General features: G+C 42.4%; 1 protein-coding gene across 3 annotated transcripts in view; it reads left to right on the top strand.

Annotated features, from left to right (window-relative positions):
• Positions 1 to 14,509, top strand: part of prom (prominin) — a 79,870-nt gene that overhangs the window by 64,881 nt on the left and 480 nt on the right. For 2 of the 3 annotated variants that reach the window (XM_067771667.1, XM_067771666.1), the window contains exons 12-19: positions 6,174 to 6,427; positions 6,486 to 6,842; positions 6,916 to 7,077; positions 7,160 to 7,309; positions 7,693 to 7,860; positions 8,070 to 8,261; positions 8,567 to 8,650; positions 14,324 to 14,386. In XM_067771667.1, the coding sequence (XP_067627768.1) occupies positions 6,174 to 6,427; positions 6,486 to 6,842; positions 6,916 to 7,077; positions 7,160 to 7,309; positions 7,693 to 7,860; positions 8,070 to 8,261; positions 8,567 to 8,650; positions 14,324 to 14,386 (1,430 nt within the window). The remainder of the gene's footprint in view (positions 1 to 6,173; positions 6,428 to 6,485; positions 6,843 to 6,915; positions 7,078 to 7,159; positions 7,310 to 7,692; positions 7,861 to 8,069; positions 8,262 to 8,566; positions 8,651 to 14,323; positions 14,387 to 14,509) is intronic. The other variant, XM_067771668.1, reaches the window with a different exon arrangement.

The following is a 14,509-nucleotide window of genomic DNA, read 5'->3' as shown; positions in this document are numbered from 1 at the left end:
TGCAACATTATTGAAAGCCCCGGCAATGTCCAAGAAGACTCCTAGAGCATACTCCTTATATTCCAGGGATTTCTCTATGCTTATTACCACCCTATGCAATGCGGTGTCTACCGACTTGCCTTTGGTGTACGCATGCTGTGTTGTGGAGAGCAGCTTTTCATCCACGTTGGACTTTATGTACACATCTATCAGCCTCTCAAAGGTTTTGAGCAGAAATGATGTTAAGCTAATTGGTCTATAATCCTTGGGATACACGTGACCGATCTTTCCCGCCTTTGGTAGAAAAGCTACACGAGCAGTTCTCCAAGAGTGCGGTACATGATTCAGTCGTATGCACCCATCGAATATTATTTTAAGCCATTCCACGCCCGCCCTACTTGAGACTTGTAGCATGGCCGGGAATATACCATCTGGGCCCGGCGATTTAAACTTAGAAAACGTCTTCACTGCCCACTCGATCTTGGTATCGGTCACCAAGCCCGGCACTACTAGCTCCGTGATCGAAGTGTGAGTGATGTCGGCTGGCTCCTCTAAACCGTCTCCCGATGGGAAATGTTTATCGAGAAGCACCTCAAGGGATTCCTCACTATTACGTGACCATTCCCCGTTCTCTTTCTTTATTAGTCCCTGGACTATGTTTCCCTTTGCTAGGACTTTTTTCAACCGTGCTGTTTCGCTGGAGCACTCTATGTCCGTACAGAAACTTTTCCATGAGTTTCTCTTCTCCCTGGTAATTTCACGCTTGTAGATCCTCAGTAGATCCCTGTACCCCTCCCGACACGCTTCGCTTTCCGCGGGCTTTGCGAGCTTAAACATTTCTTTTACCTGTCTTCTTAGAAGACTCAGCTCATTGCTCCACCATGGCGGCTTTGCTTTTCCTCTGAATCTTCTTAGAGGGCAAGCTTTGTTATACGCAGTCATAAGCGTCCTTGTTAGGAATTCATTCGACTCCTCCAGTTCCTCTACATTAGCAACCTCTTTGGGTTGTCCCAGTTTTGTTTCTACATGTTTCTGGAATTTAGTCCAGTTCGTTGACCTAGGGTTTCTAAAGGTTCCTCCCTTCTCTACCCTCTTTAGGGGGACGTTGAAGCTGATATACGCATGGTCGGAGAAGGATGGTCTATCAATAACCATCCAATCATACCTTGATATATCACGCTCGGAGCTCAATGTAATATCCAGAACATTGCTGGATGTTGGACCAATGTATGTAGGGACATTTCCCCTGTTGGCTATCTGCAAATTGGTTTGCAGGATGTAACAAAACAGAGATTCGCCTCTCTCGTTCGTATCTGCTCTTCCCCACGCATTGTGGTGCGCATTTGCATCTGCGCCTATGACCAACCGCCCTTTGCGCCCTTCCTCCTGTACTAGCCTTTTGCACTCCATCGGTGGGACCTCCGCAGCATGGGCCATGTAGCAGGATGCCAGGATAAATGCCTGCTTATTCTTTTGCTCAACGGCCACCGCTACGAGATCCTCAGTGGTGTAATTAGGCAGCATATATGAATGCAGCTGTTTCCTTACCATTACTACAGCTCGCACCCGTCCTTCCGTTTGCGCGTAGTAAACGCCAAACCCGCGCGCGCTAAGTCCAGAAACCTTTCCTCCCGATGAGAGCCACGGCTCCTAGATCAGCGCCACGTCAAACGAACCCTCTTCAAGGGTTAGGAGGAGTTCGCTCGACGCCACTTTACTGTGTTGGAGGTTTATCTGCAGGACTCGCAGCACCATTGGGCTGTTTGTCCCCCTTCGTCTCGACGTCGTCGTCCTCCCCTTGCCCTTTTTGGTTTAAAGTATTCGAGGCCCCCTTCAGCCTCTCGTGACTGTTGTGCAGGGTGTTCCTCTGTGCGAGTCACAGCACTATTTAGCGGTTGATCCTCTTCTAGGACGTTCGTGGTGACGTCGGGACCTCCACCTGCCTTTTTTCCCTTAGGCTTTTGAGGTCCTTTTCGACTTCGCCCACCTCTAGCGTGTTAGGGTTTTTATCCTCGGGACTTCTTTTCCTGAGTCGCATGTAAATTTTGCCAGTGCCAAAGGACATTTTACCAAGCTGCGGTACAAAATATCCTCCGCCTGCTTGTTTATTTGGAAGATGTAGAACTGACCATCCTCGGTAGGCCGAGATACAGTAAGTACCTTCCAATCCTGTGCCGGTATGTTCGGATTCTGATTCTGCAGAAGTCGCAGTGTATCCTCCGACTTCATCACGCATGGTATCCATACCTTAACTCTTGGTACCGTGGGGATTTGTGCTTTATCCACCACCTCAAACCGCGCGTTCGTGCCTTGCCTTTGGAGGTTTGTAACCTCCAGCCACCGCAAGCTCGCGATGTTGTCGCACGCTATCATCTTCACACCATTATACCATCCCCCCGAATCAAAGGTTGGAAGGGGCTTCCTTGGTTGTTCCCGCATCATCTTAAGCATTAAGATAATAAGCTCCCTTTCCAGAGATCTCCACCTTTCAGTAGTCATTTGTCCGAAAGGACTGCTACGATCAACCAGCGCCACAGTCAGTGACTGTTTTGCCACATCACTCATCTTCTCGGGAAAAGCAGGAGTCTTAGTGTTATCTCCCTTTGGCACCTCCGAGAAAGCCGGAGTCCTAGCGTTAACTCCTTTTAGCGCCTCCGAGAAAGCCGGAGTCTTAGCGTTATCTCCCTTTGGCTTATCTCCTACTACCTTAATTGGAACTTCCCTCTGACTCGCAGCTTTCGAGGTAGTTGCTACCTCGCTATTGGAGCCCATCTGTCTTACAGCTTTGGGCCTACTTGTCTTGTCTATGCGACTGTCCTGCCTGGACTGGGTCCTTTCTGCCTCTTGAAAGCAGGCTTGTCGCCTTCCGCCGAACGTTGCCTCTTCATTCTGCCATTCGACGCTTGTTCCTCCTCGTACCGGTTGCAGAACCGAGGGTTTCTCGCAGCAACCCTTTTGAACTGCCTTCGACCTACTTCTACCGCTTCATGGGCCCATTCCAAGTGCTCGATCTCCACTTCTGTTGGGTCGACCACTGCTCCCAAGCGTTGTACAATTCTTAGTGCTGCACGGTACTGCGAGAGAGCTCTTTTACTTCCTCTGGTCCGTACCCTTCTCCACTCTTCTACTCCGTTTTCATTTGTGTGATTCTCCAACACGGAGTTCATTGAATCAGCACTACTCTCGCTCCCCGAGTCCGACGCATCGCTTAATTCGTATTTGTCGTCCTTGGATTGCGACTGAGTCCTCCTCTTTACATCGTCCTTATTACAGTCAGGTAATGAGTCGTTCATCTTGGTCGTACGACCACCTGCCCTACAAGGCGGGCTCAGCGGTCCAGTATTATATACGGGGAAAGAACCGTCCGCCACAGCAGCGCCCCTTACTGTGGTAAGGCCATTAATACTTCCCGAGGTGGCCCGGTATCGGTCCCAATATGATCTAAAACTGATCTCGAAAACTGGTGCTGATATTATCTGGAAAATTATATCGAACAGGCTGATTCAGAGGTAAACTTTAAATTACCCAGAAACAGTCACGAAATGATCAATCCAAAGACCAGTCCCTAAATTACACCAAAAGCAATCCAAAATGATCCCGAAACCAATTCTGAAATGACTCCCAAACGATCTTAGTAGTGTCACGCAATAGTCACGAAATTATATCAACATTGCCGTTACGAAATGCCCTCGAAATTAACCCGCTACAGTCCTAAAATAATCCGAGGGCAATCTCGAAATTGTCCAGATATAATTCCTAAATGATCACGATCTGTGTAGAAAACGATTCAGAAATGAATTCGAAATTTTACCAAGGTAGTTTTCTACCTTCCATTGGTGTAATCCTTTAAGTGGTCCTGAAGTTATCCTGAAACGGCACGAAATAGTTCTTAAATACCGAATTAGTGCCAAAGTTTCCTTGGAGAAATCCTTATACAGTCTTATGAACTTATCCCGTAAGAGCTCTGAAATAGATGCGAAAATTGCCTCGAAAGATTCCGACCAGAATCTCGAATCGTTTGGGAAATTTTACCAAATTTCGGAATCAGAAGCTTTTAAAAGTTACTCCAATAATTTGACTTAAAGTTATAACAATTAAAATAATTCAAAAGTAACTGGTCAGAGGGTGGTCGGCAGAATACATCCCATGCACCTTAGGCCAAAGGGCCTTGCGTCCCTGCGATAAGTATTGTTCGACCCTGCAATTGCAGACTTCAAATGGCCAAAAGAGCTACGAATCCCCTATAGTAGGCCAAGTGGGGCTCAATAACTGTTCGGGCCAAGAGTTCCATCTGAAAATAGTTCGAGACAATCTTAACGTTGGTCAGGCATTCCCAAAGCTCATAGACTTCTCCAATTAAGTATCTGGCTACTTTTTGGAGACTTTACGAGAGTCTCGCTATTGGAAGATAAATGGACACTCTTCGCACGTTTTTGCTATTTATGTTATGTCCTATGGACTTCAAGAGCATTGTTCTGAATCTATCAGGTGCTTTTTGAAGCCCACGCTTTGCAAGGAGTTTAACTCCGCTCAACGGGAGCACTACATTATTGCAGTTGCTTTTAACCCTCAAGACCTGGAATTTCGCTTATATCCGGTACTTTTTGAAGAAGAAGACGTAAAATAAATTAATGACCTGCAATTTCTTCGTCGAGATATCAGATGTTTGCACAACCAGAAATTTAACTAGACAACCTGGACTCTTGCAGCTCCAGAAGGTCACGGAGCCATCAAAGACGCCCCACTAAACTCTATGGTATTGCTGAAAAGTCTGAGACTGTTTTGCTGTTGATCCAATATTGCACACTGTTTATGTGGCGCGTCCATTATTGAATAGTCATCAAAATCATTTAACGTAAGACTTAACAAGCTTTCAATTTCAATTGGTTAAGCAATCGAATTCGCTCAACCTGTCTTTGACTAATTATAACTATGGAAGCCGAGAAACCAAAGAGAGTCATCGTTTTTTCTCATCTCCCCAGTAACGAAGACACTCTAAGAAGCACTAAAGGGAGCCAAGTCTACCTCCACCATTTTCTTATACCTCAATGGAGATTTTCAGCTTCCTTGGACTTCTATACGTCGCATTCATTAAACTAGCTTCTACACACTCTGATGTTACCATAAATCTTCCAGGGACCATTCCATCCTATCGAAGTTCAGGAAACATGAGGACATGAGAGAATCTCAGCCTCTTCCGAGATTGAACTCGGACGCCTCGGGTTTGAAACCACTAAGCTAATAGATTTCAACGAAATGCTCCTCAAGTCCTATCCCTTCCCTTTTTTTTAAACTTCTACATTCAAAAACTTCGTGCCTCACAGGGAGAAATTCACATAACCAATCTCAGTCACCACTAAAATATGGTCGGAACAGCTCTGATGAACTTTGCTTCTAGAAAATATATCTTAGTAAGTTGTGCAAACTGAGCTTTCCATGAAATCTTGCGAGGTACCTAAACACTAGGCCGGGTCGATCTGTGGGGAGGCAAAAAAATTGCCCATTACTCTGTGAAAATCATATTCTAGGGATCAAAATAACCATACCTCTAAAACGAATTCTGATGTCCCCCCCTTTGGGTCGTAGGAGCAAATTTTGAAAAATCCCACTTTGAAATGCCTATGTTTTTTCTTTTTGGAGTTTATTTTTCTCTTTAGAAATTTATTTAGTCAGAAAATATGTAAATGAAAAAATTAATCTAACTTAGTAATAGAAAAGAAATTAAAAAAACATTATTAGAAATTAGCGTTTTTACAACCCCTTTTTAAAACCAAGGCATCACTGTGATGCAATTGCATGTCGTAAACATAGTTGTGTGGGTTTTTTATTCAACCGTTTTAAAAAATGAAGGTATCACTGTTACACAATTGCAGATCGTAAAATTGCTTGTGTTGTTTTTTTTAAGCCACCACAAGACACAGCAGGTAGAATTGAAATTGCCCCTACCCAAAGGGGGGGACATCAGAATTCGTTTTTGAGGTATGGTTCCTTCGGCAGAGTTTCTTATTTTGATCCCTAGATTACGATTTTCACAGAGCAATGAGCGATTTTTAAATCGACCCGCCCTAATAAACACTATCCTTAAACTATCACTTCTAATTTTACAAAAGTATCTCAAAAAAGATGGTGGATCCTTTAAACAAAAACCATAAACTGATATCTCTTCTCTCACGTCACTCATTTTGCACCCACAGATACAAGACGTTGCCACTTCATCGCGGATGACAACGCTAGGTAGTCGCTCCAAACGTTTACAAGCATCCATACTACAGCCCCTCGAACAATTACAAAATGAGATACTCTATCATTTGACCGCCTTGGAACTTCAACGTGATCCTTGGGCCAAACAAGTCAACCAAACGCTCAATCATTTGCGCAACGTACAAGGTTATTTGGAGAAGACTGCCGGTGAAATTTGTCACAATCAAACTCGCGTTTATACAGAAAGGTTTGTACTACTTTTATTGATCAAAAACTGTGCAAGACCTTAACTCGTACAATAATAGATTAAAGGCTTATCTAACGAATACCAAAGCGACAATGTCCTCACAGCTTGGTGATACCACTGCCAAATGTCGTCCATTTTTCGACATCTTCGATGCGAATCGCATTTTTCTTTGCCGTAATATTGTGGATTACATTAACGCCATGTGGTTTTTCATCTTTATGACGCTGTTACTTTGGTCTGTTGGTACTCCAGTTGGTCTTAATCTCATCACCATACAACGGCGTTTAAATCATTTAAAACGCGCAAAAACACGCGCTGTCGAACGCTCGGATAGTCGTAGTCGACGTAGAGAACGTACTACAAGCTCAGCTACACGTGAGCCACGTAGTATGAGTAGCGCCAGTATACCGCAATTGTGAGTATTTATATACATATATAGGAAGGATTTGTCAGATCGGCTTCTTTACTCGATTTGTGTTTTGCTTCAGCCGCCGCTCTGCAACGGAAGAAACACTAGACATAGCCACTGGGGACTCACCACCGCCAAGGCGTGAGCAACGTGATACGCGTAGTAGGGATCGTGAACATGAGATGTGTCGTCCGCGCGATAGTACAGTAACTAGCACGCCGTTAAGAAGTCGAGGGCAACAGTGAGTACCAAGTTTGAGACATAGTCTCAAATTAAATGAATCTTTTTTACATTTTTTCGCGATTTATCTTTACTTGGTTTAGTCGTCGCACCGATGGAGATGATAACTGGGGTTCTTCGAGCGCTAGCCGTGCCACTTCAATGGAACGCGAACCTAGTCAACCAAGAATGTACGCAAGCGGCAGTAGCGCGCAGCAACAACAACAACGAGTGCCTAGATCGAGAGCTCAACTGTGAGTATGATTAGGTCGCTGTTGAACACCAATTTTTATATTTTTGTTTTGATTGAGATGTGTAGTAATATGTTTGCAGAGATGGACCCTCACCAAAAAAGAGCCCTTCGAGTGCTTCATATAGACTTACACAAAAACTCATTCTTTGGGGAATGGCTGGGTTTGAATTTATTTATTGATCTTTTATTCGTCTCTTTAAGAGTATGTTCCTTAGCAGGATGTCGCTGATGTTCCACTCTTATATCACTTTTGGTTTTTTCCATTTCGTTCACATTTCTCCCTTTTCCTCTAAATTATATATCTCTTTGAGTGTTTCATCCCCCATTTTCCTCTTCGAAGCACTTTTTTGTCTACTTACTAACCCTTCTTCTTTTCTTATACAGTCAAAGACAAGGCACAGAAGAATTTGATTTGGAAGGCGATGGCAATTGGCAATCAGCGCAAACAGCCAGCAGCAGCGCTGTACGTTCCGAATCACGCGCTGGCATGCGACGCGAGCAGCGAGAGCAACCGGCATATGCACACAGTACCGGACGAAATAAACCGAAACTGTAAGTGCTTCAACTAAGTTGAGCAGCCACCCATAAAAATGTATGTAAAAGAAATTGCTATCTTAGTTAAAATGAAGTAGGCTTTGATGAAATGCTATGAGCGACTTGATTTATGTATATGTAGTCATAACTTCTCAAGTTTTTAATTACCATCCACTTACTACTTACATCCTCTCTCGCTGTCTCTCTCCCCCCATCGCCTATGTAAGACGTCGCTCTGATCGTGATAAATATGAACATTCTTCACGCCGCTCTATAACGCCTGCGTTACAAGCCAGTTCCGATGCGCAGCCAACTAAACCTTTGCCGCGTACGCCGACGCGTTTACGTCATCGTGTTACATTGACATCGCGCGCTGTAGCCAATCTAATGCGTTCCAGTAATCCGCGCCACAAGAGGATGTGAGTAGATGTTGTTGGTAATTTATTTATGCGCGTAGAAAATACCCTACCCACCGCCACATAATAGAAGACATTTATCTTTAAATACTTGCATTTTTGGAAAAATATCCCCCAACTCCTTTTTTATTCATCCAGTAACCCTTTAACAGCACTTGCAGCAACTTGCGCTCTTCCTTTCCCCTCTCTCTCCCTCCCACACACCTTGCCAATAGGTCTTAATGCTCGCCCATCCACTATCTGCCTTAATTGTGTTGTTGTTTTATCTCTTTCTGTAATATGTACTTTCTTTGTGTTTTTTTTTTCAGTCAACGCAGCGGTACCGACGATTTCGAAATCGAGGAGAGTGAAACATATGGTGCACCGGCGCGGGACTCTGCCGCTTTGGCTGCGTAAGTTTGATTAGTGATATATTTCTTAAGGGGCGGGGAAGTTGTATGCTATTAGCAAAAAAAAAGCTACTCAGTCCGGATATATGACCTGGATAAAATGACCCTTGTAGAGTTCTGAGAAGATGTATGGGCCTTTCAGCCTTACTAACAGCGTGCATGAAATGAGGTTAGGTTAGGTGGTAGCTGATCCATCTAAATGGCAGCTCGCTTGAACACTAGATTTCAATTACTTCGCGAGTCGCTATATGACAAAGACATATTCCACACTATGCAAGCATCTACCCAATATATCCATGTCCTAACAAAAGCTAGGCAGCTAAAAGAAGCACTTCACTCGTGGATGACCTCAATGGTCTAGTTGTCACTTGAGTAGCCACCTCAGCACCTTAAATCGCTAGATAACATCCCATCCGCCAAGTCCTCAATGGCGGCGATTTCCGTGTACTCCGACAGTCTGCCTATTGGAATACGTCGCAGTACTCTCGAACAAATACTGAATAGGCACAGAAGAGCGTAGGACTAAACCTATATGGTTAGGGAAGTTGTATGCAGTTCTGTTCTGGCCCGACATCGGATTTGGTTGAAACAGCGTTTTAGGAACCATCACCGAAAACTTACACCAGCTAGACTATACGGCTCCTTTCCTACAGCAAAATGTTCATAAGATACAGAGCGACACGAATGGGAGAATATTTTCAATCCAGAACCAGAATCCACAGCAGTCGTCACGGATGGCTCCAAACACAATACAAAGTGGGCAGTGGTATATACTTAAAAGATATTTTACTCTCCGATCCATTGTAGTCTTTCAGGCAGAATTTACAACCATAAAAAAGATTGCTCGATGCCTACTATCTAGAACGGTCGTTGCAATTTATTTTGACTATCAAGTAGCGATAAAAGCTGCTCAATGCAGGAACACTTCATTAAAGGTGGCAGTAGATTGCATACAGTTTCTAAGCGAACTGGCCTTTCGGTGCTCCTCTGTGGTGGTTCAGGTTGTGAACTAGCGAGAAAAGCCACTAAAAGCATCGAGTTAATTCAATTTAGTCACAGCCCTCCTCCACTTGCCTCGTGCAAGCACTCGATCATGTCTATATTACCCGGGAAAGTCAATGTCAGACGGCCGATAAACTATGCCTCGCATAAATGAGAACCAAACTATTTTCCTTGTTGATCTTTATCGTATCTTCTTGGGCTTATTGTGATATTTACCGGCATCTGTCTGATTGGAGTGCACGTATGGGAATTCCAAAGAATTTCTTTTGTAGAGATGAGCATTGAAGATATCCTCCGCAGATGCCCTTCTCAAGCCAGGACACACATGGTAGTCAGTGGTATCACAATGGACCAGCAGTCCTTGCCCCTTGGCTTTGGTGTGGCGCATCTACTTTACTGGTGCATCTCTTTACTAAGACTCCAAGAAAAATTTATTTTAATTACTGTAAAGCCTACTTTCAGGCGGCTTGCGCTTGTGTGTGACTATAGCCACAATGATAGCTTTTTCCAGTCTTTGTGTAAGTGATCATGATCTGGAGAATGTGAGGATACTTTCCTTTTTTTGGGATGACGACGCACTAGTCCTCAGCAATATCATCCAATAAATCACAAAATCCACAGAGCCTACCTAATAAACTACAATAACTGACCACTTCTAATCGTCAGTGCCCAGCATCACTCCACCACTTACGGATGTTCGTATTACTTACTTACTTAATTAGCGCTTAACCGTCTAAACGGTTATGGCCGTCCAACAGGGCATGCCAGTCGCTCCTTCGCTCAGCCAACCGGCGCCAATTGGTCACACCAAGGGAGTTTAAATCGTTTTCCACCTGGTCCTTCCAACGGAGTGGGGGCCGCCCTCTACCTCTGCTTCCATAGGCGGGTTCCGATAGAAACACTTTCTTGGCCGGAGCATCATCTTTCATTCGCATTACATGGCCTAGCCAGCGCAGCCGCTGCGTTTTAATTCGCTGGACTATGTTGATGTCTGCGTATAGCTCGTACAGCTCATCATCGTATTATCTATATATTGTAACGAATTTACTTGCAAATCCTCTTATTTGCAATCCTCTGCTAAGTTCGAATCACTAAACTGTTGAATAAATAACTCCAATATTGAATAATGGAAAAATGGCCTTTATTAAAATACTTCACAATAACACTCAAACTGTGCAACGAATAGCTTAACAACCAAACTGATAGCTTAAATGAAAACTGACTTTCAAAATAATACTGCTATTGCTCGCGAGATATCGTCTTAGTCGTAACTGCTTGACAACTCAAATCAAACTGAATTACAGCGCCTCTACGTCTGTCGCCTTTTATACTCTTTGATTTTAACATTCGCATCTTCTATTCGCTTCCAGAATCTACTAGTCCAGTAGCTCTCAAACTTCTCAGCTGTAACTACATTTGCACAATTTTATAGTTTTTCTCATTACATACTTATAGGAGTATCTCAGATATATGCATGTGTTAGTGCATTGACTCTCCGCTGCTCGTATACGTACATGGTACATATATGTAGACGCAGTTATTGTTTCGTTTATGTAGATACATAATGATTGAATTATTGATGTGCATTCACGTCACTGCTTAGCAACGGCTTAGAGACGGCAGCACTCCTTAGTTTTGCTAATATTCGTAACAATATTAATACGCTAACAAAATTTCCATACAATCAATTGACAGGCTGTTTCGCATACTTAGCATACGTGAAATCATATAAAAGTTATATGAATCGATTCGTCTTGATTAACCGCAGTTCATAGGCCTATTTTTGTTAACAAATATTACTCTATTTGTTTATAATTAATAGAAAAAGTTTTTTGTAAATTTGAAAATCTGTACAACTATCGAAATTGGCATCTGTAGGACGCATTATGTTCACAAACCCCCTTGAGTACAAAGCTCCAAATGCTGCATTGTCGCGTTGCTCAAATGTTTCATCTCTACATATGTATATATTCGTACCCGCCAAACGGTGAGAGAACTAATGCTTCACTCATTTACAGTTCAAATAAAATATTGTTTCCCATTGTTGCCAATTACCTATATTGGTCTGTACCAAAATCCTTAAAAAATTGTTCTAAAATAATTGTTAGCGCACAAAAAAACTTTAAAGAGAAGTAATAACTTAACCGGCCTATTTTTTTGGACAAATTTTACTTATACGTAAAAGCATAGGTCTTTGAACGTCATGCTGAACATATACCCAGTAGATATTGCGGGAAAGGCGGCCGCGGCAAGGTCGTTGGTCAGGCTTCGTGATATGGGATATAGACTTTCTGACCGCGGACACTCTAGCCTTCTTACCAGTTTCGACTTCATCCCGGACAGAACGGACTACTGTATGCCGATAACAGCTCCCTATACAACCTTCACCCCAGTTATTCCAGAGAGAGAGGATTGGGGAAGAGGAATTATCTGGGGCATGGGACCGGTTAACTTGTTCACGGATGGGTCAAAGCTGGATGGAAAGGTTGGTGGGGGGGTCTTTTGTCAAGAGCTAAATTTAAGCCGCAAGTTTAAGTTGGCTGATCACTGCAGTGTATTCCAAGCGGAAATTGCTGCGATTAAGGATGCGGTGGATGGAATGCTATCCAGTGCTACCACGGTTAGGGAATTTAACATCTACTCTGATAGCCAATCGGCTATCAAGGCCTTGAGCTCAACTACAGTGCGATCGAGGGTGGTCTGGGAGTGCCTGACCTCGCTTGCGATTGCATCGAATTATTTTACAATTAAGATTATCTGGGTCCCGGGCCATAGTGATATCCCGGGTAACTGTCAAGCGGATCTCTTAGCCCGCATCGGTACAACTGAACCGGATGAAGATGGCTGTAGGGACTTCGGGATCCCGCTGGCCACCTGTGGATTGCTCCTCCATAGCTGGGCCTCGAATCAGCTCAGCAAACGTTGGGCGGATACCACGTCTTGCAGGGTAGCAAGATCTTTCTGGCCGAAAGTGGATGGCAGGAGGTCTGCTGAAATAATTGGGTTCACTAAGGCTCACCTATCAATGGTCATTGGGGTTTTGACAGGGCACTGTCCCATGGGTATCCATGCGGTACGTCTCAATATACTGGAAACTCCATCCTGCTGCAGCTGTATGGAGGATGATGAGGTGGAATCACCAAATCACTTTATGCTTGATTGTCCAGCTTTTGCCAGAATTAGGCGAAAGTACTTCGGTCGCGACTCACTTGGATCTCCCGAGGATATATCCAAAGTTGAGATCGGTATCATTCGGAGCTTTATCGTTGCTACCCAACGATTCTCTAAGTAGCTGGATCTAGGTCACCGTTATTTTTGGTGTATGTGGTATCACAACGGACCTTCGTGTTGGCCAAGTGAGCTATTCTTATCAGGGATGCTACCACCTAACCTATCCTATCCTATAGGTCTTTATTTCACATATTCTTTGTTTTTCATTTTAGTTGCTTTAAAAAAATTAAATCAGAAATAATGAGTCAACTTTTGTTCAAACTCACTAAATTTATTTATTTATAACAACTAATTGCAAATTTGACCCAAATGTTTTTTGCATTCCAGATTTTATGCTCATTTTAGATATAGCACGTCTTATAGCGAACAAAAAATAAATAAATTTGCTACAAAGATATTACATTAAAATTTGTATATTGTCTTTTATGCTAATTTATTTTGATATTTCTTATTTTATTTTATTATATTATCTTTTATTTCAACTTAGTTTATTATTATTTAAATGCAACTTGATTGAATCGGAAAATTTCACGTTGTATATTAAACGAAAAAAAAAACGATTTTAGGTCTAAATATTGCATAGGCAGTATATTACCCACTATATTTATTATTAGGCTAACTTTGTTTGATTATATGCCCATTAATCGGATGCTTAGATCCCATAATCCCAATTTGTTTATCTCGCTTAAAATTATGAAATCAATTTTATTTTAGTAAATATGTTTGCGTGAATAATTTCAATGTTTTTGTTTTGTCAAGTAATTTCACCTTAATTCTATGTCAATTTCTTTTGATTTTACATATTTTTTATATTTTTGTTTAAGGAGCTCCATACCAAAACGTTATAATTACATTTGAAAATTTTGTAGAAAATTTAAGAAAATACAATAAAAATTACAACGTCTTAATGAAAAATTTAAGTAAGTTAGACCAGTTTGCTATATTTCCACTCACTGCTTAACTATTAACGCATTATTGCACTACACCCAACACTGGGTGCATAGACTGAGTTGAAAAAATACAAGTTAGTCGAATTTGGACCACAGGTGATACTAGTACTTTATTATGAAGTGTATTCCATATACATATATCACACCAGATCATCAACCAAAAGATTTCGCAATAGGAGTGATAGCACTTCTTCCTGTACACACCCCCCTGTGGTCATCAATACTGTCTCATGTTTCAGTGCGAGTTCATTAAACTAGGATCAGCCAAAGTAGTTTAATTTGACTTAAGAAGATACAGTGAAACCCTGAGTGTTTCTCCCCCCGTAGAATTCCGTACAAAATACCTTAGATTTTTTTATTTCTCTAAGTAAAAAAAAAAAAAAAAACCCCGAACGAATAGCAACTTCGATTTTTTCCAGCCTACATTCAGGCGCCTAAACTTGCTCCCCAATATAATGAACTACAAAGTTGATTCTCTCATTTTCTCTTTCAGCGCGCGTCGTACACCGCCACGTACCGCTCCGCCGCCACCACCACCGCCCGGCATGATGAACAGGTTCAGGTCACGTTATTAAAGCAAATCAAATAAAAAATTTAACTAAATTCATATTTTCTAAACATTTACACATTCTTTATCATACATTTATATTTTGATTTTCAAACGCATACCGCCGCTGCC

This window comes from Eurosta solidaginis, chromosome 3, assembly GCF_040869045.1.
Source record: "Eurosta solidaginis isolate ZX-2024a chromosome 3, ASM4086904v1, whole genome shotgun sequence".
Classification (NCBI taxonomy): domain Eukaryota; kingdom Metazoa; phylum Arthropoda; class Insecta; order Diptera; family Tephritidae; genus Eurosta; species Eurosta solidaginis.
The sequence above is the reverse complement of the archived record's forward strand: the minus strand, read 5'-3'. Positions and strand labels throughout refer to the sequence as shown.